General features: G+C 38.3%; 1 protein-coding gene across 12 annotated transcripts in view; it reads right to left on the bottom strand.

Moving 5' to 3' along the window:
• LOC101823368 (EGF-like and EMI domain-containing protein 1) overlaps window positions 1–24,447 on the bottom strand; it is a 648,492-nt gene that overhangs the window by 25,388 nt on the left and 598,657 nt on the right. For 8 of the 12 annotated variants that reach the window (XR_005880408.1, XM_040754542.1, XM_040754539.1 and 5 more), the window contains 3 exons: window positions 9,497–9,628; window positions 4,893–5,021; window positions 2,228–2,353 (listed from right to left, as the gene is read on the bottom strand). The exons of 2 other annotated variants lie outside the window; for them this stretch is intronic. Coding sequence is in view for 9 of the 10 variants with exons in the window: in XM_040754542.1 (XP_040610476.1) it covers window positions 2,228–2,353; window positions 4,893–5,021; window positions 9,497–9,628 (387 nt within the window). In the remaining variant the exon portion in view is untranslated. The remainder of the gene's footprint in view (window positions 1–2,227; window positions 2,354–4,892; window positions 5,022–9,496; window positions 9,629–24,447) is intronic. 2 more of the 12 variants (XM_040754540.1, XM_040754544.1) reach the window with 2 other exon arrangements.

Genomic DNA, 24,447 nt, shown 5'->3' with positions numbered 1-24,447 from the left:
GTCTTATATAACATGGAAATGTCTGTATTATGCTGGCTTTCTTGTGTTGATGGTGATGTGATCAAGATAATTCTGTTTTTCTTTTCCAATTTTAGTTGGATAAAACGTATTTATATATTTTCAGTTACAGCATTCAAAATTCTAGAATTTTCAATTAAAAGAGTTGTCACGCTTAAATCGCATGTACTAGTAGAGATTGGTGCCTTCAACCCTGTAAACTTCAGTGAACGAGGAGCAGTAGATTGACACTCACTCTTTCATTTGCCTCTTTCAATTTCTGGATCATTAACATTTGATAATACCTCCATATTGTTATAACATCTATCTGTGTCATGTAGCCATAATGTCTGCAGTTGCTTTAAACTTGGCAAAACCTAAACTGAATTTAATGTCATGAATCTTCCTGTTACTATAGTTTTTCATTATTTATTTTGTTGCTCCGATTTATCTTTCCACTGTCCCTTTAAAAATTTAAAGATACAATTTTTTCAATAACATTTTATTTTAAGAAATAGCTGTTGATTTACCATATTATATCTGAAAACAGCTTACCTGTGAATAAAATACTTGGGTCACATTTTCTCCCCAAGATATGAGTAGATGTTGATTAATCATTTGCTAACATTGAGCACTGCAGTGAGGCACGAACGTCCTCAGAGCCATACTCACAGTGACCTTAGAACTCCCTCTTATTCTTAGCAGAGTTTCAAGGACAGGAGGTTTTAATTAATCTTCTTTTATTTCTGAGTAATATATTTGAACATTTTTCCTTTTCCATTTTTTACGTTATTATTTCCAAGCTGCTCTTTCATTCTTGTCATTTTCATTGCATACTCCATGCCTTCACTGGAAACATTAGAGCCTGCCTTCCTATTCCTTACTGTTCACGTAGCCTTCATTTGCATGACGTGGGATCCAAATTTCATTTTTATTGTTTTCTGCTCTTCTCAGTTTAGCATCCATTCTCTTGTGTTTTCTGTAATTTATTCTATGAGCTCTCGCATCTCTGCCTTAGCATCACATTTTATAGGAAACACTCTTTCTTCAGGTCCTTCAGTGGTAGAAGGAATTCTGGCTAATAGTCCTGTGTTTTAAAGTAAATCTTAATGATCTAGTTTCATGTGTTTTACTTTTCAGGTTCATCTTCTTTCTTCTTACCGAATCAGCTGTAACAAGCAAATAGCACTAAACACTTCGTTTTCTAATTTTTAAAGTAGAGGATGTGTTTCATTGACTAGCTTTATGCACCAGATATTTTCTTAGGGGGGTAGTGTGGCTTCAGGGCAGAAACACTAGTACTAACAATTTGGAAAGTTTCTTGGTCTAGAATGAAACCCATGTGTACAAGTTGTGGGAATGCATGTGTATATATGTGGGTATATATATATATATATATGTATTTGTATTATGTTTGTGTGTGCATTTATATGGTATTTTTATTCCCACACATACATATATATATATGTATGTGTTCACATTATGTATGTGTATGTGTGTTTATATGTGTATTTGCATTCACATATACATGTGTGTGTGTGTGTGTGACTATTTAGCCACCATCTATAGATTTCAATATGTCCCAGTATGTACAAACCAGGGAAGATTAAGGATTCTCCCACAGCCTGCCTGTTTACACAGTCCTTACCAACATATAATTGTAGCTTTTACCCTCTTTGTATAGCAAGGGGAATGCCAGCTCAGATGTCACAGCTGAGAATCATGGCCAGCTCTTTTGCTGTAGCTCCATGCATGGATGACTTGATGGTTCTTCTATGCTTATAATTTTATATGATATTAATCAATGTGAAGACTCCAGAGAAGCAAGTCTATACTTTTCAACACAGACAGTATTTGCATGTTTATATTCTGTTTTCCTCACAGCAGGCCTTTGTAGGTTGAAGAGGATGTGGGGTTCTTTCATCTTGTAACTTAACTTCTCTAACATATTTCAGAAGTTTTCCAAGAGAGTTCACTGTTGCCTAAATTTCTCCTCCTAGCCAAGAGTATACATACATAAGTCATCTTAATTTCTATACCAATTTCTGTGACCTTTCAAGAGGCTGTGTCCTCAACAGCACAACGGGTAAACATGCTACCATGTGATTAAAGCTTCATTTTAAAAGAAGCATGGAAAATCATGCCACAGTCCTGGTACTAGACTTGTGATCACAGTTCAGCGTGTTTATTGCTTGGATAGTTATGGTGAATCTTTAACAGGCTTTGTTACCTTGCTGACACCTTGATCCCATCAAGCCAGGTGGACAATCACACCTCCCTGTTACTGGGTCACACTTTCCTGAGCCACAGGAACACCGTTGGACACAATTCTGCCCATAATGATCTCCAGGACAAGCTAGACAAGAAGAGCAAATTAAATGTGTACAAAGCTTATTTTCTTATTGAACATCTATCACTCAAGATTTTAGACACTTGTCAATATGTGGTTCTTTTTCCTAATCCCACATCTTGCTGACTTCCCTACAGTTTGATTCCAACCTAAAAGTTTATTTTAAAAAATAACCAAGTAGGAAGTTCTAAACTGTTGCTATCTTAGAGCAGTTTCAGCTGCAATGTGGAATATATGCCTGTTTCTAGTTTCAAAACCCATATCTGGTGCATTTTACTTATAAATGAAAAACTAAAGCTTCCAAACTTATGTTACATATACACATAAACACACACACACGTACAACACATACAAACATGGTCTGAATGTGTATGTGTGAGAGAGAATGTGTATAAGTATGTATGTGTGTATTTGTGTGACTATGTGTATGAGTATGTTTATGTATATATGTGTATTTGTGTGTGTGCATGAGTATACCTCTGTGTGTGTGTGTGTGTGTGTGTGTGTGTGTGTGTGTGTGTGTGTGTGTAGTTGTACTTTCAGGACACACATAATTTTTTTGCAAAAATATTGAATATGTTTTCCTTTCTGGAATCTTATTTTATATTCCTAACCTCAACACAAGAACCATAATACTCACATTTTCAAATATTATCAATGGATTTACTATCTTTGGATTTACTGATATATTTTTCATTGTTCCAAAAATGAATTGAGATGAATGCTGAAAGCAGATAGCACACAAAGATAAAAGAAAAATCTGTAAGAACCAACTGAGATGTCTACGTGGTAACAATGTGAAGATAAACATGAGAAATCCTTGGCCTTGGCAGAGGCAGGCGGCACACTTGGCTCTAACCTACCGATCTGTCAAGGCAAGGAAAATGGCTCCTACAAGATCACAGCTTTCTTAAGACAGCATGTTCCCAGTGTTTAGGAGCCATAGCCTTTGAACATACTCTTATGTGGGGATGTTCCTCCCACTGACTCTCTTTGAAGAGCAAACATAAAGGAGCCAGCCAGAACCTTCCTCAGGAAGTGTTTATGGGATGACTTTCACTCAAAGATCAGTTGGCAGTTGAGGAAACAGAGGCACTATCCCATAGGCATCTATCATCAGCTCTTTGGATTTGAGACTTTGTCCTATTAAATTTTTATGCTCAATACAGTGCAGTGCTGTCACAGGACAATTATCAGATAACACTGTCCTTATGTAAATCAGAGGCAGCAGCCCCCTGCCTGAGAAACATAAGCAAAGAAAGTATCTTTGGCATACACCAGCTTAATGGCATGAATAAACACAAATTCCACTACTCCTCTTCTAGCAAGACCATAAATGAAGGTGTGTGTGTGTGTGTGTGTGTGTGTGTGTGTTGCATATGTGTGTGTATATACATATGTGTATATGTGTTTTTTATCTGTTGTATGTATGTGTATATGCGTATGTGTATATGCATATCTTTGTAAATGTGTTTGTATGTGTATGTGTGAATGTATATGTCTGTCTATTGTGTGTGCATGTGTGTATACATATATGCTTTTTATGTATACATATGTGGGTATCTGTGTATGTGTGTACGCTTTTCTGGATGTATTTTTGTATGCATGTGTATGGTATGTGTGTATATATGCATCTATGCATGTGCACATTTATGTGTGCATGTGTATGTGTGCAAGTGCACATGCATGAACACACATGAATGAGTTATTGAAGGTCATCTACTTCTAATTTAAAACCGTATCAATGGTGCTTCTCTCTTTTAGTTGTGAAGTTAATGACCATTGGAGATAATATGACCTTAATGAACGACTCAAAAGTGAATAACCCAATCTCAAGTCCCTTGCCTGAAAACCAGATAGCCCAGCTTCCAACATTTCTCTTTCAGTCTGTTTTCTTCCAGTTACTTAGAAATGGCAGGTCTGATGATAAATGAGATACATTTTCTAGGCACAAACTTACAGGGTCCAAACACATATTTTAAGGAATCTTCAACTTTCTGTTCCTTACATTTGATGTTAATAAGTTTTGCAATGTACAGTTAAGGTATTTGGACTTCCAACGCTCCCTCTTGATGAATAGAAAAACTACTTATTGTTGAGCCGTAAAATTGCTGAGTATAGATAAAATTCTGGAACTTGGGGCAAGGTTGACACTATGAACACAAAACCCTTATGCTGACCTTGCCTAACACACTTTTCCAGTCCTAACTTGAGTCCATTATTTCTGGGTAGAAGGGTTTATGGCAGAAAGATTTCTTGTGCTAATTTTGATGACTGTCCTCAACATAGGATTTAGATAAACTTGCATTTACTGTCACGATAATAAATCCCCAAGCAAAATATTGTACCACCACTCACTCTCATACCTACAGTCCTTAAGAACTATGCCTTAGTATTTTACTACACACTTTGGACAATGGAGTCTTTATCCTATCTTCCCGGTAAGTACAGGGTGAAGCAGTAGGATTACCACAAAGCCAGCTGTTCAAAGCCAGCATAAACTGGACAGCAATACTGACTGAAAAACCAGGCAAGAACAACTTACTTTGACTGCAGTCTGCCCCCAGGAAGCCAGGAGGACAGGTACAGGTGCCAAGTGTGCTTTCACATTGACCTCCATTCAAGCACTTACATGATTCTTGGCAGTTTGGACCATAAGTGTCTTTTGGGCACCCTGTTACAGGATAGCAAAATTTCATATATTGTTGTAACTCGAAGCATTCAGGTATTCAAACTCATGCCCATACCTCTCTTAACTCAATATTTCAATCTTCACTGGTGATTTTAGTTGCCTTCAAGCTTCTGATTCAACATTTGATGGCATGATGATAGATAGGTAAGATAAACACAGGAAGGCAGAAAGACATACAGATTGTTGGATAATAGATACATGACAATAGCTAACATATACACATATATATGCACATATACACTTACAGACAGACAGATGCCGTATGAGATACTGTCCCTTGATAAATCATTAGGCTTCCTTTGAGCTTCTCTGACATCACCCTCTGAAGCATCCTTACAACTGAGGTTAATTCAAATTCATCCTTTCTTTACTGATTAAATATATGTTGTCATGACCAAATGATCCTGTTGTGTTTGATAATGTAAGAATTCAAAAGGCACCAAGTGTAGAGGATACTTTCAATTTTGGTTAGTTTATTGTTTTCTATTTTTATCTTAATGCCTACACAGGCCTGTGTTACAGTTTGAAGAAGAAACTTTTCCCGTGTTTATATATATATATATATATATGTATATATATATATATATATATATATGAAAACTTGGTTCTCAGTTGCTGCTTGGGAAGGTTATGGAATCTTTAGGAGGTAGACCCTAGCTGGACGAAGTATATCACTGGGCTGGGCTATGGAGTTTTGTAGCTTGGTCTCGATTCCTATTCTCTCTGTCTCTGTCTCTGTCTCTGTCTCTTTCTCTCTCTCATGCATGAAATATGGTTTCTCTGCTTACTGACAGGTCTAATGGTCCTGTTGAAGACCTTCAGATCTGTGATGGACTGTCCCTTTCTGGCAGTTTAAGTTAAAATAAGTTCTTTCTTTGGCTAAGTTGCTTATTGTTAGGGTGTTCTATCACAATAAGAGAAAAATAATCAATGCAGGTCTTCCATAATGACACTATGTAAGACTTTGGTCATAGGAAGCTTTCATGAAGTTGCACTTTTTACAACTTTTGCATGTATCCTGTATCCAAAAGCACAGCTATTCCTTGGAGACTTAGATTTGACCATAGACTCAGAAAGCAGCTGCATATTCCTCCTTTTCCCTTCCAGCTTAAAAAACAAAATCATGTGTGGTGAAAACTAGGGCGAACACTGAAACACTGTTCATGTTCAAGTTTGCTCCTCTGTCTGAGCTACTACGTTATTCTGCTCTTCCCTGCGCTGGGTCCTCTGTGCTGCTCCCTTCCAATGTATAGCAGTGCTCACAGCACTCTTAGTGGTGCTCGGTGCTTACGAGGCACTCCCTTCTAAAATGTACTGGAGAATGGTAAACATAAAGTTAGTACTTTAATAAGACACGCCCTTTCCTTGTCTTCCATTTAGTAAGATATGATCATTTTCCTGCATGTGTAACTGGGTGTGTCTCAGAATGTAGTTTTCATAGTTTCACAAAATTAAGGACTTCTAAAAATCTATGATGCTGAAAAGTGTTTGGTGACTCAACCGGAGGAAAACAGACAAGGAAACTGAGGCAGTACAGAGAGAAACGATGTTGTAAGGCATGCCCCTCAGGTGGGCCGCTTCCTAAAGGGAGATGAAAGTGGTAGCAGGTGTTCTAGAAGCTTTCAGAGTCATAACTGGGAAATGGATCATGGTGTGGATTTCTTTGCAAGTAAGGGAAAGAGCTTCTCTTTCAAAAGAGAGACTTTATATATAAATGTATACATACACGTAGCTATCATTCTGAGGATAAAGAAATACCACAATCGATGAGCAGGAAGAATGGCCTAGTGAGAGTATCTAACAAATTTAATTAACCAAGAGATGTAAAGTACAGATTTTAAATTGCTTTTCCTGTGAGTTGAAGCTACAGGACAGCCATTTCCACCCAGGACATCCACCACTCCAGCTATTTTATCATTGACTTGTGCGTACTAAAGTTACTATTACTTTTTCTTTGTTATAAATAGAAAAAACGCATCATTTTGTGTTTCAACTTAATTATCTGGTGAGACTTGCCTGCTAAATAATATGTTGCCTATTAAGACAATATATGCACAAATCTATGGCTCACTGACTCATTATATTTACATCCCAATATGGTGCATGGTAATTTTTTCCCGAGGATTACTTATTTTGTGGACAATCACACTCTCTCATTTACTTCTGTGGCACATGGAAGTTGGACTTCTTGATTCATGAGGACATCCTAGAGGTTCACTAAACTTAATAAGACACACCCTGGACACAGGGATTTTACTAAGTTTGTCATAATAAAGATAAGTCTTCTCTCCCTCATTTCCTGATGTTCTGTTTTTATCATAGTGTTGCCTTTGCTACATCTCTTACAGTTATTCTTTCTGGAAATCTTGTCTCCTCGGCAATTTCCCATTACAAAATGACCATGTTCCCCCATCTACAAATAATCTTCCCCTCTTTTACTCTAATAAAAAAATACTCGATTTGGAATTCACCATTCTGACTTGTTTAAATATTGAAGGCTCTGTGGTGGGCCCCTCTGTTACTGTACACTGTGATTGTGTGAATGGCATTTCACTTAGACAAACAAGGCTGCTACTGTATCTCGAGGCACATAGTTCCCAAGCAAATGAATAGCATTAATCTGTTTTCCTCAGTCCGTTTGCCTAGTGTTTGAAAAGGTTACACACATGTGGGCAAGGCACTGTGACACAATTTGGCTTTACTCTGAAAAAGGAAAAACTAAAATCTTCTCATAATGAATGTTTTTGGCCATGGGCAATGTCATCAATGACAAGCTTCCATGAATGCCTTCATATCCTCCTGACCTGGTAAAGCTATTCTTACCATATTTCCCAAAGCATCTATTTGAAGCATGGACAACCTTTCACAAAACTGACTAGTTACCGAGAACTCAAATGAGGGTGTTTCTAAATGGCAGGCAGGAGTAAGATGTGTGTAAGGTTTCCAAGGTCTACAATAGTGTGAGACCTCTCATTGGTCATGAAATCAATAGGACTGTGAGTCCATATCCTTTGGCACTTGCTGCTCTTTTCCTATGTGAGATCCACACGCTCAGGCTAAGTGTCCCATCTCTGAGTTATGAAAAAGCTGTGAGATGTTCAGTGTGAGTTTGTCTGCTTCCTCTGACCTCTGCTGAAAGAAACATTTGATTCTCCCCCTCTGAACTTGAGAACATGAAAGCCCAGTTGTTCTTGGCTGCTGAAGTTTTGCGTTGGAGCCAGCTACACCTTTTATGGTTATTTTTTTGAATCTTTCTTCATAGTCTTGTAATTGCAGTGGATGCTGCCAAGGAACCCTTGCAGCCATATCCAACCACGTGTTGCTTGGAGCTAAGCCCACTTGACAGTCAGGGAGCTGTTCCTGGCTCAACCAGCTTTACTTTAACAAGGTGAGGCTACCTCCCTTAACCCAAGGTAGCTCACCTTCGGAAACGAAATTACCACCAAGTCGTATGTAACCTGTTATTATTTTCATAACATAAAATATTCTTAAACCAGGAAGGAAGTTCTTCTGAGATATGTAACACCTCTCTAGGACAAGATGCTTGAGATTGACATAGTCACAAACCAAGAGAAATTTTTATATTTTAATTATTCATTTTCAACTAGAATGACTGCAACTTATAGATCTTAAAAGTGCTAATTGAAACAAATTTCGTATATGTTTAATTGTGGCTTTAGCTGCACATGTTTAAAATGTATTAATGATATTTGGGATATACTTTCTATTGAGTTTTAGAAAATTGGCATGATCAGGAGTCCATGTATTTAGGAAAAATGACTGGAGTAGCTAGAAGCAGGAGTAGTCATGGCCAACTTGGGGAAACAAATGAAACTGAGGCCAAATCATTTTATTTTTATACTTATAAAATGTGCATTATAAATAGTTATAAGCTTAAATTTTAAAAAGTTGATTGAAAATTTTCTCATGCTCCTTGGGACTCTTTTTAGTGTGTTCTTTCTTCTATGACCATTTTTGGTTGTTAAATCCATTCCAGCAAACCAATATAAATCTCTGAGTCTAGGGATGGTACTGTTTTATTACAGGACTAGGAGCAACTGGTATTTTGTCACTTAAGCAAGTCATTGTTTTCATTACAGAATAACAATTCATTTAATTTTTGTTTTGAAGCAGACATGGAATCAACTTACATTTGAATCTCTTTAAATATGTTGTCATTTCATAATTTCACATATTTTTCTTTGTCTCTTTTTATACTGGATACTTGTGAAGAGTTTGGGGGAAATTTTTGAACAGAATAGAGCAAAAGAGAGATGGAGAAGATAGTGGCAGAGAGAGACTTGAAGATAACACTTTCCATTATTCAAGCAAAATATCCCACACAATTTGTTATGGGACTGAAGTTTCCATTTGCCTTTTTCCTTCACTCTGAAAAATAGTCCAGCCTATTGCTATATCCTCAGTAAAGCACACTTCTCTGTACAGACCATACTTACTGAGCTGGCAGTGGTTCCCATGGTAGCCAGGCAGACAGGTACATCTTCCAGTGACTGGATGACAGTCTTGGTCCTTTGCTGAACACTGACATACCTGGTTACAGTCTTTCCCATACGTGCCTGGTGGGCAGACTTAGAGGAAGAGGAAAAGCAAGCCAAAATGAATTGAATTTGTCTGTGTAAATATGGTCCTAAAAGTGAAAGCAGGGGCAGCTTATTAAATAAGACCGTTGCCTACAGAAGTGCAGAGTCCTTTGGGATTTGGGTTTCATTAAATTTGCTTGGGGATTACTTCACTATTTGATTTTGTTTTGTTCCGTCAATTTGTGATTGACTGTCAAGGGTTGGCTGCAATTTTCTTGTCATAGAAAAAAATCATAGTGTGATGTCAGGGAAAATCAACTGAAATAATAGTACAATTCATACGGGACCTTCTATTTGGATAAAGATATTATTTCTGGGGTAGCTGTTTTAAAGTCTCAAGGTGGTTTCTCCCTGCACTTTAGCAGGTACTGTGCTTGTGTCACTTGTCAGCCCCTTAGCTGTGCTCTGCTCTTTCTCTATGTAGTCTCAACAGCGAAATCCCTCCATCTGACTTTTAAATCACATAAAAAAGGAAAAAAGGGGGATATCGGTATTTCTCTGCACAGAACATGGATCCAAGCAGACAGTTTGGGTTCCATGGTTATGGACACATGGCCATTCACACAAGTGGAAAAAGAAGCAGGCAAGTCGGCCATTAGGACCTATAGGCCTAAAACAGTCCCCACCAACATTACCAGATTCTGCTGTGGGTACAGACACTTTTTGATTTAGAAATACTGATTGTTCAAATATCTGTTCAAGAAGCATTCATTGTGAATCTTCCAGGTACTCAAAAGGGCACATTTGGCTCTCCTGTCAGCAAAGCTTATTGACCGGGCTGATTAATGTCTAAAGAAGAAGTGCCGAGCATGGCTGGGGGTGGGTGTAAGCGACCTTCCTGCCTTTTACACCTCATTGTCTGTAAATCTGGAGCCTTCTTTCTACCCCACTGTGACATGCTGTGAACTCCTTAAGGGGAAGTATCTACACAGAAGGATGACAATCAACTAACGCAATAATTTGTCTTCATTAGAGTCTTACAAAGTTTTATGAAGTCAAAGTTGAATTGATCGTACATTTTTTTTAGCTTTTGTAGTCTGCACCTGCTGTGACAGTTACATGGTGATGAAGTTTGGTCTTCCCAGAGAAAGACTGACTACCCACAGCACACTGTGATCGACTACACAGAGAGATGTAATGGGTGATTCTAAACATTATAGGATTTGTGTAATTAATTACAGCTCAACTTATTTGCCTAGTTTCCATTATGAGGTGTAGAGCCCAATGGCACTGAGAAATCTGAGCTGGTGTTATTTGAATGAGCCATCAAAAAAATTATGCTGTGTTAAAGTGACTGGTAAATGTGCCATCTATGGAGACTACGTGAGTGTGTGGACCAAAGGCCCATATATTCGGTCTATGGCTACATACTCTATCTATGTGCTATCTGTGGTCTCAAAGAACTTACTACACATACATTTCTGAAACCAAATGTCCTCCCTACAGGAAGATGAATAGAATGTATGCTACATATTGTTGTAAGGAGGAAGGCATGTGCAGGAAGCACTAATTGGACTTTGTGGGCTATCAAGAAGGAGTGGGAAGAGGGAGAAGAAGGAAAAGAATAATAAAAAATAATAAACTTGGGAGAGGGACTTACTGGTGAGATATGGGGATAAATGAATGGAGTAAATGGGAGGTTGATACAGTCAAATGAATTTAAAACAATTCAAATAAAAGTGGTATGCATGTGCAAACTATGCAGAAAATATAGATTATCTATTACTTAAAGACCATTTGTAGGTGTTTCTACTACTCATGAAAACTGTTTTTTCAAAACAAGTATTGAGGGATTGGGAGATACCTCAGTAGGTAAGGGCGCTCTCTGAGAAATCATGGGAATCTAAACTTGACCCCCAGAACTTACATTAAAAAATTTCTGGGAAGGGAAATGAACAGCTGTCATCCCAGTGCTGGGAAAGAAGATAATACTTGACTTTGAGGGTTGTCACCAGCCCACAGAGTCTCTTTGGTGAATACCAGGCCAGTGAGAGTCCCTGCTTTAATAAGACAAGGTAGCCTGTGCTTAAGAAATGGCACCTAAAGTGGCCTCTGATCTCTTCACACATGTGCACATATATATACATATATATATAATTATATATATGTATGTATATATATATGTATATACACACACAAACACTCACATATGTTCCTCCATGTGTTTTCATACACACAAAACATTGAAATTAACTGAAACACATGTAAATAGAAATTAACAATATCTCATGCATTTTCTTCTTTGGGGGCTTAATGAAACTATGCAAAAGCACTATTCACTTTTCCATCCTAGGGGAAGCCTAGGGGTAGCATTAGCTTTGACTGTGAAAACCAGAAAAATCAAAACAATAAAAGTGATAAATGCCTTGCTCAAGTAAAGCTTGATTTCCTATTGGTCCTATGATCAGTTCTCATGCAATAAAATTAAAATGGAAATAGAAATAAGGTTTAAAAAAAGATGTGTAAATGCTATGCAAAAGAATAGTTTAGAAACAGCAAACATTTATTCTATTATCCATTCACCACGCAACATTTTTTCTCAGTAGTTCCTCAGGAAAAGAAATGGTGACAATACCCAAGACTTCAGAAGCATGTGAGTTAATGCAGAGCCTGGAGTGCCCACTTTCTCTGCAAACAGAAGCACAAAGCACAGAGGCAAGCACATCTGTTACCTTTCTCATACTTTCAAAAGAATGCCATGTCATAGTCCCAACCCACCATGAGAGACTTGCAGAATTCTGGAGATTCCATACCCACCAATATACTGCTTGTGAATAGCAGTAGGCATCAGGTTCACAAGAGTGGGAAAAATCAGATTTGTGTACTCATCAGGCTAACAGTAGCAAGATGATAAACATTATCACACAATCATCCAAACAAATGCCAAATGCCAGCTGTTGTGAAGGTGCAAGTGTGACAAGGGGACTAGCATTAGAGCTTGGATTGGCAGGGGTGGGGTACGTGTGTATAACTCCAGATGTTGTTCGTGAAGGGGGCACTATGCAACTGAGCTGTTAGGACATCAGAGACAGTTCTGTAGACCAAGGAAAGGAGAATAGCGAAAGGTATGAAGAATAGTTTTCCATAGGGGAATCAGGTATGCATGAGTGACTGAGAGAATTCTTAAGGAGTATGACCCATGACTATTATAACAAAGGTGCATTTATGAACTACTAACTCAAGGTGACACCGTTTTATTATGGAGGACAGAAGGGAAAAGTCAAAATGTTCTTTCTTGAAGCTAGAAGAGAGATGGATTTAATTGTCTCATAGTTTCTAGAAGCCACTTAACAGTCCTTGGCTTGTGGTTCATGTCCTCAAGCAACAGCTTCTTGAGTCTCTGATCTTATAATAATTTTTATGATCTCATTAATTCCTTTCAGGTAATTCAAAACTTGAGATGCTCAACTTAATGGCATCTACAAAATTCCTTTTTCTTCATACAAAGTCACGCAATCACGAGGTCCTAGAATTAAGACATGGATATCTTTGGGGGATCTTTGTTCAGCTTATTACTATTCTATTACTATTCCTATTTACTATTTCTCTACTCCTTACCACTGCACATGACTTTGAACTTACTCTTTAGGAGTTATGTTATTATATACAGTCATGTTCCTAATAACAACTTAAAGTAAAACCTCCTTAAGCATACATGCTGTATCATACTTAACTATATGATGTCAAAATACGTGGAAAGACTATGGCTAATAATTTAAAGATACTTTCCCTTAGTAAATGAAACCCAAATATATCATTTAGTATTTCACACTGAGAATGATTTTGAGATTCTTTAGCGGTCAGGGCCCAGAAAGCAGTGGAAGCATCTTGGCATCCCAGCAGATATTTCAAGGGAGATCAAGTGGGAGAGATGTAATAAAGGGCTCTGATAACGGAAATTCAGATGAAATCCCCCAGGATCCCAGAAGAATTTCCAGACCATAAACTTCGTTTTCATCCAAGTGTTCCATGCAGTCTCCTTTAAAAGCATTTAAAACTGTTACTCATACAGTAATTCCTATGGCAATGTGGTACATGAGTACTGAAACCAGGAACAACCCAGACTCTTCTCAGGATAGACTCAGGGCTTCCCCTCCCACACACACACTCTCTCTCTGTCACTCTGTCTCTGTTTCAGAAAAAGTAAGACATAGTTCAGCATCCCAAAACTTTGAAGACACCATGAAGACAGATGACATAACTGTGGCTGTCAGCCTAAAACATCTTTACACTAGAATGTTCTTATTCATGTTTTATCAGCCAAATGGGCTGGTGAAACTACTGGTCAGTCACATTGGAACGAATGGAGCTGACTCCTCTTCCAGATGACATCATTCAGGATGATAGAATAACTACAAAACCTTCATTGTGTAGCTTCCTTATAGATGATAGCTACATTTTGTTCTTTGAATTGACCAGGGAAAGTTGTTTTAAAGATGAATGGACAATGGCTTTTTGAGTTAGAGATAACAAAATATTTTGATTGTGAAGCTATAATCTGGGTAAAGGAAATGCCCAAACCATTGTGAAGGAGGACAAGTACTGGTTTTGTCTTGCCGATTTTGGCAGTATTCCAGACTTTTGTTAAGTGGTAAGAGGTCACCTTTGATAAGATTCAAATTGGAAAAAAATCAATTAGGGTATTTAGTAAAGCCTAGTATTTCATGAGCCCCCCTGCCCTAGCTGTGCTCTAGAGCATTTCTTACTCCTTGTCTTATGTGTCTCTTATTTATAAGATGATGTCCGAAAGCATTTCTTATACTTTTCTCCTGAAACTAGAAGTCAAGTGAGACACCAGCTAAAGACTTTAAAGAATTTGTCTTTATTCAGTCATTTTATTTGGATTGGCAAATGCTTTTTAAGATGGCACACAGAAACAAAACATGTAAGAGAATACAAAGTGTTCACTTTTCACTTGCTCAGTCATTGTGTGTAGCATAGCAGCTTCTTTAGGAAGACCTGTCCAAATGCAAGATCTTTGTAGCCTCAGTCCCTTCATTGTGACTGTCACAAATTTCTTGGCCATGTATTGCATCTCAGTGTCTCCATAAGCACACACACACACACACACACACACACACACACACACACACACTTTGCATTATAGAAGGAAGTATCCTCCATCATGTCAGCTTTTAAAGATTCAAAATTTGCCTTTAACATAAAACCTCTGCGTTTCATGGCAGCATCTTTTGCTCAGGTCTCTATCAGAAGCCCGGAACCACTAGATGATGGATCAGCTGTCACCTACAGTTCCTCGGAATGTCTTTGTATTAAACTAATGGTGCAGTGGAGCAGCCAGCCTGACAGGAAGATTATTGATTTGCAATCTGGTAAAAGAACTGACAACTTCATTGTTTTAATTGTTCATTTTTCATAGGTTGATGCATGATCTCACCCAGACCTTTTTGCCTCATTCAGAGAATAAATATATGGGAGTCAGGACATCCAAACAACTGGGTCCCTCTTAAAGTTCAAGAACACAGGGCAGTGTTGATGCCGCTGCCTGGGATCACCAGCAGTCCTTGAGTATGTGCCGACTTGTTGGGGGTGGTTCTTATCAGTGTTCCACATCTCTTTCCTCTTTTGCAGGAAGACCTATGATGTCAACTGATGTGATTGTTCCTTGGAACAATGTTCTTAGTTCTCACAGTCCATTAAAGGAGAGAGGAGAGAGTGTGCCGATAGTCCCTGTAGTTTAGTCTGGGTTGGGACCTGACAGACTCTGCCATGGTATCACAAAGTCCCAGAGACCTCCTGTATCATGAACTATTGGGAATAGATATGACTCAGAGCTCAGAATAGTGGAGAAGTTAAAACATATGACACAATTTTCCTTCAGAGATTCAAAATTAGTGAATTCACACACACACATATATGTTACATATATACTACATATAAAGCATAGGGAAAGGATGGGTAGGAGAAGGATAGATAGCATCAAGGTGGTTTGAAAAAGCCATATAGGCTCCTACTTATTTTATAAGCTTCCTAAAGATGTATATGTGTTTTAAGTTTAATTGACGTTAACCTACATGGAGGAATTATGCTTGCTTAGAAAGACATTACTACACAGAAACCCAGTGTCAGGTACTGGGTATCTATTATTGAGCTGTTATTCAAGGTATATCCCAGAGACTCCCTAGACAATACAAGGTATTGCCATTGCACACGGATTTGATGGTAAGAAACTTTTTGACAAAGACACTATATACCATAATCACCAAACAGAGAAATCAAACTGATGCTGACCTGGAACCATTTTCCCTGCTAGCTTGCACAGTGCTGGATAGTACAATGCAGCCATCAACTACTGTAATGTCTGACCAGACAAAGCATGCTCATTAGTGCAACAGTGATATAAGAACAACCAACGGTTTTCTAATTGGACTCAAGGTACACTCTACAGGAGGGAACCTGTGTTTCATGCTATAAATCTGTCCAAGAACCCTTGGCTGGGGAGATAATAGGCTTTCCAGCAATTATTTTGTTAAAAGAGACACAATATCAAAGTGCATTCTAAATACTTATCCTCATACCCATAGACTAGAGCAGCCCCATCCCTTGTCAGAAATACTTCTTTAAGCAAAGTTCAATAGAGACTTACAATTGCTCACAGTGAAGATACAGGTGACTGGGAAGTACTCCATCCTAAATTGGACATCTAGATCATCACCATCACTACCACATCCAGCCCCAAGGTTCAGGGACCATTGTGGAGCAGAGGTGGAAAGATTGTTAGATCTAGTGGCTGGGGACAATTGTCTTCTGTCCCTTTGCATTCATGAACTCACAGCAGGTCTGCTCACCAACAAAAGTCTGCACAAGATCAAGGCAATCACCACTCTAACACAGGGTGGGAGGGGCTCATGGGGCCCCTCTCCTAGCTGAGAAGCTGCTGGCAGGTGATGATAAGGATAGTTGCTTTTCTTCCTTGTAGTTTTCTCATGTCTCAGGAGATGATGCCCTGCATCTATGTTCAAAATGCAGCACTTGTTATACTTTATGAGTTATAAATAGTGGAATGTAGTGGGAAGTCTAAGTGGGGGTGAAGTTCCAGAGGGGAGGAATATGATCAAAATATATTTTGTTAATGTGTGAAATTACTAAAGAATAAATTAAACTTTGTAAATAATTCTAGTATGGACTTACGGTTTAGAACTATTGCTCTAGAACGATGCTTCTCAAGCCTTCTTAATGTTGTCATCCTTAATACAGTTCCTCACATTGGGGTGACCCCCTAACATAAGATTATTTCATTGTTACTTTATAATTGTGATTTGCTACTGTTATGAATCATAGTGTCAATATCTGATATGAGACCCCAAAGGGTTCGTGACCCACAGGTTGAGAACCAATGCGCTAGATGGTAGCTCAGTAGTTGAAACACATGGATATCGAATATGATGAATCAGTGAACCAAGGTTTGTGGATTAATAGAGCTAGGACTAGACTCTAGAACTTGAGACCTACAAGTTAATGAACTTTTTATCTCATCAGATAGAAGTCTCTGATATTCACAGTATCACTTAACAGAGTGTTCTACCAATAGTTTTTGGGTGCTCCAAGGTGCTATGACACAGTAAGGAAGTGACCATCTGCCCACAAAAGTTATTCCAGTATCTGGTCTCCGGGGGGGTGGCAAATCTCTGCACCTTAAAACCAAGCAGGGTAGAGTTCCTAGTAACTGTTGATACCCAAACTACTTGATTAGCTTATGCCTTTCTTTCAAATTGAGAAGAACTTTTTGGGCAAAGGACAGATTTAGTCTTCTGTTTGGGTTTGACACTGCATATAGGACCCAGAACACTGGGTTTTTCAGGGAAAGAGAGAGGAGAGATAAGAAACGAGGATCACTGAGTTTCCACATTCAAAAGTTCATGTGTAACTGTGTGCAAGGCTGCTGCCCACAGGCACAGAGCAACATTGCAACTGGAAGAGCATTTATATATTGTGATTTCTATTAAAGATGTGTTTATTGGTGACTGTGGATCAGACTGTATGCAAGGCTGCTGTGACACAGACAAAGGAACACTGCAGCATGAAGAGCATTTACACATTAAGATTCCCATCAAAGGGTAGTTACTGTCAATCAGGTCCCATGCTTATGGATGATGTATTATTGTATATGGTTAGTACTTCTTTTTACATGCTCCATGGACCAATAGGTGAGAAACAAACAGTAAAATCTGACTCATAATGGATAAAAATCGACATAAAAGGAGTTAAGCCATCCAAACAAATAACAATGATGACTGTTGTGGGGATCAGGGTGGGCAGAAGCAAGAGTCAGAAGGAACCCCTTGTATGAGAAGTCTTGTATTCAAAGCAATAGTTACATTTTTCTTCTTGGCTGAGACACAGAAGTTGGGGCAAGTTGAAGGATTGAAGCAGTCTTTATAAGTGGGAGTTTCATGTCAATCATGTTATAAATTTAATCTTAGCCTTATGATGATCTGTATGTGGGAATGGAAGGTGTGAGTCTTGTGTGGGATTACAGGCATCCAGGCAAGAGATGCCAAGATTCTGGGCTAACTGTCTGAAAGGCAGAGATGGGACATATACCAAGATACCTTTTTAGAGTAGGTATCTAATGGGTGACAGTTTTTTCATGAAACCAAAGGACATGCTCCATGGGTTCTTTTGTATTTCATTGTCTGTTTGTACTAAATACTAGTGATAGCATGATGTCTCCCCGGGGCATCCACCATAGTGGCTCCCCACTTTGGAGAACTTAATGGCTGCCATTTTTCAGATGTGTGGCCAGTGCTAACAGATACCCAGCAACAGCAGTCAGATTTCCTCTTCTTTAGTGCTCCAGATAAAATGCAAGCAAGGAATCACAACTTAGCAGCATTCACATTAAATTCAGTGGATATAACAGTACTTGCAGAAGACAAGTATCTCCTCAGAAAAAAAAAGGCTTAATTAGCCAAAGCTGATGTCTTATCTCATCCACTGAGAGTTTTTGTTGTTGTTTTGGGTGATATTTTTACAGCAAAATATAAAAATGAGAAACACAGCTAAAGTACTGTAAATTGGGGGGACTGAGAGGTGGCTTAGCAATTAAGAGAGCTTCCTGTACAATCATGAGGACCAGAGTTCAGATCCTAGTTCCTAGGTAATCAGTTTCAGTTTTGAGGGATCAGGATACCCTCTTCTAGCACATGATCACACACATATGTGCACACATGCACACACATAAATATTCATTTTAAAACACCATGTTTATAAGGCTGACCTTCTGTAGATGCTCAGAATAAGGAACACAGGAAACAAGAGGAGATCACAATGAAAGTGTTAGCCTTTTCTGAATGCCTGTGATATGCCAGAAACTTTGTTCTAAGTTCCATTCCTGCATTTCACTGGATAATCAAAGCCAGCCAATAGGAGCAAATATTATTTTTATTTTTAGAAGGATCTAAGGGATCAATGTGCATTCATTTTGCTGAGTCAGCATTCCAAGTCTTGCCATCAATCTGATACCCAGAAATTAACTGCACACTGGGGGAAGTATGGACATGTCACATTGACTTCTGGGTTTGAGGGAGCCACAGTTCACATTCTCCCCTCTCCTCACAGAACCAGGATGCCTCACTGGAGACACCTGGACTGGGTTTTACTAGGAAAATGACCAGGGAAGTGTCTCTAATAATTGGAATCTAGTACATACTGCCATAGTACAATAAAATGGCTGTGTTATATTTAAAGCCATAGGAAAGGAAAAATCAGATTTGATCTTATAATTTTCTGTTCCTTTATAAAGACAGGCATTGAGATTAAGATATTATGCTGCTAATCCTGGCTTTCCTTGAGAACTTGAGAACTGGAGGATTTAAATGACAGGACTTCCACACAGGAAAAGCATAGCCTTGTGAAATGCCTCAAGTTTGTGCATTCTGCCCATGTTGACTGATGCAAGAGTTCTCCTTTGGTGGTAATGAGAACTGACAGACCACAGACAGATGGGAGAGTGATGTGGCGGTGGGACAAATGGGCCACAACCTAGACGGTAGCTCTGCATATAATAGTCAAGAATCATGAAAACCCAAAATGCTTAGATGCCTGTGCTTCTTCTCAAGTGGACTGGCACACCCTTAAGTGGACAGCCAAGATATTTATGGATTCCAGACATTAAAAACAATAGAAATCATAGTTTTTTCCAAACTTACTGTCAAAAAAATGGAAACTTGAAATTTTGTTGTTATCAAAATGTGCTAAATTTGGTTATCCAAATTTAATGATCTTTTAGAAAATATTCCTTCAAATCAACATTAAAGTCAATGAATGATATTACAACATAACATTTTATCTCTGTGGCCACCATACATCTTTTTATTTTTCTTTGCCCATGAATGTTTTAATCATTCTACAAATTAGTATGCCTAAAGCAATCAAATGTTGACTATGATGATAAAATCTATAAAGTGAAGGTACCATGAGAGGGAAAAAGTTTTTGGTTTAAAAAATTGTTGTAAGCACTTAAGAAGCAGGATGTCCTTGTTATTATATATCCATAGTATTCCTAAAGTCAGTTGATTGATAGTTACACTGAAACCTGGGCCATCCAGGGCTTCTTGGTGACCCTTGCTGACAGACTGTAGAGTTATTGTTTAACAGTTGTGTGAATCATGCTAGTAAACATCTTCATAGACAATCGCATGTCAATTGCAAGCAATCTAACATGTAAAATTTCATGTTGTGATGTATATCAAGACCACAGATCAAGGCTACAATGACAGAGACCACTCTGTCTAGTGGAAAGCTCTTAGAACTCTCTTCAAGTTCACCAGTTACAGCATATTTTAGCCTTGATTTAAGCAAACAGCACATGTGAACAATCAGGTTCTCTGTTTTCTTTTCATGGAAATCTCTATCATCTTCCCAGGAAGGAAAGAGAAATCAAGAAGGTGTTTTAGTTACATCACAATGCCACAAAACACAGTCCCCCTCACTTATACACACCCTTCCTTGGATCACAGAAACAATCCTTGATCAGCTTACATTCTTATACCTAAAGTATGTATCTGTTAGCCAGCCTGAACAACCCCCTTTTATCACTGCAGATAAGTAAGCCACAACAGTGGAAAAATAGATTATAGTTAGGAAATACAAGGAAGAACAGGAGGATGACTGGAGGGGTAAAGACCTTGCTCCAAAAGTGTGAGGAACGGAGTTTGGATTTAGCATCTATGTTAAAAGTCAACAAAAAGTTTGGTATGATAGTGTGCCCCTGGAATCTTAACACAGGGATGGAAATAAATGGACCCTCAGAGATAGTCAAGGTGAAATGGTGGGTTTGTTGTTCACAATGAGAGACCCTGAATCAAAGTCTAAGGTGGAAGGTGGAGAACCAATTGAGGAAGACATTCAAATGCCTACCTGTGGCCTTCATATGAATTGGTGTGAAAAAGTACAAATTTTACAAACACACACACACACACGCACACATATAGATGCTTAAGTGAGAGAAGTTTAGATTTTTTATGCAATAAAGTAAAATACCTATAAAAAAGTAAATGGGTTTTTGTCAAGTAGGAAGTATAGAATCATTGCTTTTATTCAACAGCAGGTGAAACTGAATGCCCTTTTATTTTAAAATACTTATATGAGTAGTTACTCAAAACCATCACTATTGGCACATGCATTCAATTCGTAAATAACAGGTAAATTCTAACTCTGTGACAGTCACTAAGGTTATTTGGGAAAACCTCAAAGTGGAGCCAACCTCTGTGTTTTCTTTATTTCAATCGCCATTTGGTCTGAATTCCTAGAGAATTAGAACAACAGAATACTTGAAAAAAGTTAGCCTCTAAGCTTTATGAATTGCTCGTTTTAACTCTAGTTACTTGAACTGCCAACTCTTCAAAAACAAACTCTGTTTTAATTAGTAATAAAATATTGTGTCTCTCCTTGAAGCGCTATCCTTTCCTAAAGCTCAACTCACTTGGTCCAGGAAGTGGAAACTAACTGCTCCATTTTATCACTCTCTTCTTACAGATTTTTCTGAATAAGTCACATTCTTCCTTAACAACTGGAAAGCATTTTCGTTCGTGCCTGGGAATGCCTAGAGGAGCTTTTAATATTATTAAGTCTAGGTCAAATCAATTCAGTCCAAACTGGGCATGGGACTAAGACATCTTAGCCACACCCTCTTCTCACCGATTATTCATACCAGTATTAGTGGCCTCATCAGGGAATCCGTGACATCTGTGACAGGAAGTTCCAGACACAGATGACATTCATACATTCTGCTGACAACCTTTGAACCAAGCTGCCCAGTTGACACTTACTTTGCAGTCTTAACATCCAAACAGTGATTCATTGTTTGCAAACAGGGACAGATTAGTATTGCTAACCTGACCTCAGCCTCTAACTCAGAGGCTTGAGAACCTGGGCGTCGGAACTAGGGCAAGATATAAATCAAATTTCCCTCAGTACCATGAGGACATGAATATTCGCATCATATGAACTGCAAAGTACCATGGGTTTCCTTTAGAAGATGAAGGTGAGCTTGATTACAAAAGTCTCCATTACTTAATTGACTTTCATAAAATAGAGAGTTACCAGCCTGGCCATGGTATAACAGAGTTTGATGAATAAGAGCTTCACTTTGGGAGTTCAGCAACTACTGAGCTCTTAGGAACAAAGGTATTTGGAGATTATGAGTACAAAAAGGATTATGAATAATGTCTCAGTCTCTCTGCTGCAACCAAATCAAATTAGTGAGTTCCTTTTCAACAGGTCCACCTTTAAGACGCAGAGGAAAAGACACTCAAAGAGACTAAAAAGATTATTTTATGGAAGACACAGGAAAAGGACTTGCTCCAGAAAGAAGGACACACATTTGGGGCAAATATGATCACTGAATAAAAATGTAAGGATATGTTAACTCTTATGTTGTGAGTTAGACTGTAATTTTATTAAATGTCAGTTGAACTGAATTCAAGCAATGTAGATCTATATTTGCAGGGAAATAAAAAAGCTTGAAAGTTTAAGAAATGACATGTCATGTTGTTCTTGGTCTGCAATACTGAGTCTTCTGTTCCTCTATGTTTCTATTAGGAAACAGAAACTAAAGTGTGTGTGTGTGTGTGTGTGTGTGTGTGTGTGTTTAATCCGAAGAAATCCAGTTTTGATATCAAGCAAAGTAGTTAAACATTTTAAAAATGTGAGCATTGATAAGGGACAGCACATATCGTAATAGTTTTCAGTCATATTTATAGTTTTACTTTCCTGCTTCAAATCTGGAAAGTGTTGAACTCCCTTTCATCAATTTGGAAATATGATAACTCAATATTGCTGCTCTTGATTTCTCCATGAAAGTATTGGTTTTGCAAATCAAATCTTTTTGGAAATTGTGCTAGAAAGAAAAAAAATCACTTTTCTACACAGAGAGCAAATAAGCTCTTGGGAGAGTTCTTCCCAAAGTGCTTTGTGGTCACATTTCTAACAAAAGATGACATATCCCAGAAATACTATGGGCATTTCTTCTTTTAATAGTCTGCCACACTGCAAGTTATTATGAATTCAAAGATCATAAGTGTGGCACCAGTGGGTTATGTCAAAAGAAACAAGCATTTGGAGCGTGTGTGGGGGTGTTCTGGGTAATACAACTTAACAGGAAGTGACAATCATGGACATCTAAGGATCCAAATGGTCTATGTGTATACCCAAGGATACAAGTCACACCCATCACCTTCTGATAATGGTGGATCCAAATGTGTCTAACTGGGACTAAGCAGCACCCTGTCAATGTGGTGATTGCAATGAAAATGTTAATATCTAGTCTGATTGTTTTTCCTATCCTCCCTGGCCCTGATTTTTTTTTATTTTCTAAGTTATTGAATTGATCAAAACCTGTATCACTTCCAAAGACAGGTTATTTATAGCTCCTTTCTCCATTTCACAGTGGGAATATATATTTAAGTGGGCACTTCTGCAAGATGACCACAGAATAAAACAACATTTGGGTATACACTATTTAAACTGTAACATCTACTGAAAAATAAAAGTGGGGAGTGAGTGAAAACTGTAGGTATACTCACCCATGTCTATGAAGCACTGTTGCAGGTCACTCCATTCACTTTCTTTGTCTTCCCTAGCTTCAACCCAGGTGGGGGTGGGGGGCTGGGACCCAATGCACTTGGTCAACAGTTCAACTCATAGGAATCTATCTGATCAGGCTGAAAAAATGGAATTGCCCTCTCTTTCTCTTCCCTCTTCCTCTTCCTCCCCACCCTCATATTTCTGTGCTCTGTTCTAGTGTCTAACAAATGAATCACCTCTCATTTTAGGCTTCTGGACATAAGCTTTTCAAGCACAAGGAAATCTTGCATTTTTAGTCAGGCTTAAGGTGATTAAACCCACTGCAAAACTACTCATTGTCTTTCTGACATGGAACATTGGGGACTTCATGGATACTATCTAATAAGAATACTATGCAATAATTATTCTTTTTTGTGTGTACTGTATTTGTGTTTGAGTGTGCACTCACCTGTGTATGCATATGTGGAAATCTAGAGCTTTGCTTCAGATTTCTTTCTCTGCTGCTCTCTACTTTGTTTTTGAGGCAAGGTCTTTCACTGAATTTGAAGTTTGTCGATTAGCAGGCCAGCAAACTCCAAGTATCTGCATGTCTTTGCTCCCATTACTGGAGTCACAGGTATGTAACTTACTTGGACTCTTGAATCTGAACTAGGTTTTATGTTTGTATAAGCACTTTACCTGTGAAACCATCCACAAAGCCCTGATTTAATAATTTTAATGCATTAAGTCCAGAGGTTGTCTTATAACTACTAAGAAAT

The sequence above is a fragment of the Mesocricetus auratus genome, unplaced genomic scaffold (assembly GCF_017639785.1).
Source record: "Mesocricetus auratus isolate SY011 unplaced genomic scaffold, BCM_Maur_2.0 Super-Scaffold_100011, whole genome shotgun sequence".
In the NCBI taxonomy this organism is placed as follows: Eukaryota; Metazoa; Chordata; class Mammalia; order Rodentia; family Cricetidae; genus Mesocricetus; species Mesocricetus auratus.
The sequence above is the reverse complement of the archived record's forward strand: the minus strand, read 5'-3'. Positions and strand labels throughout refer to the sequence as shown.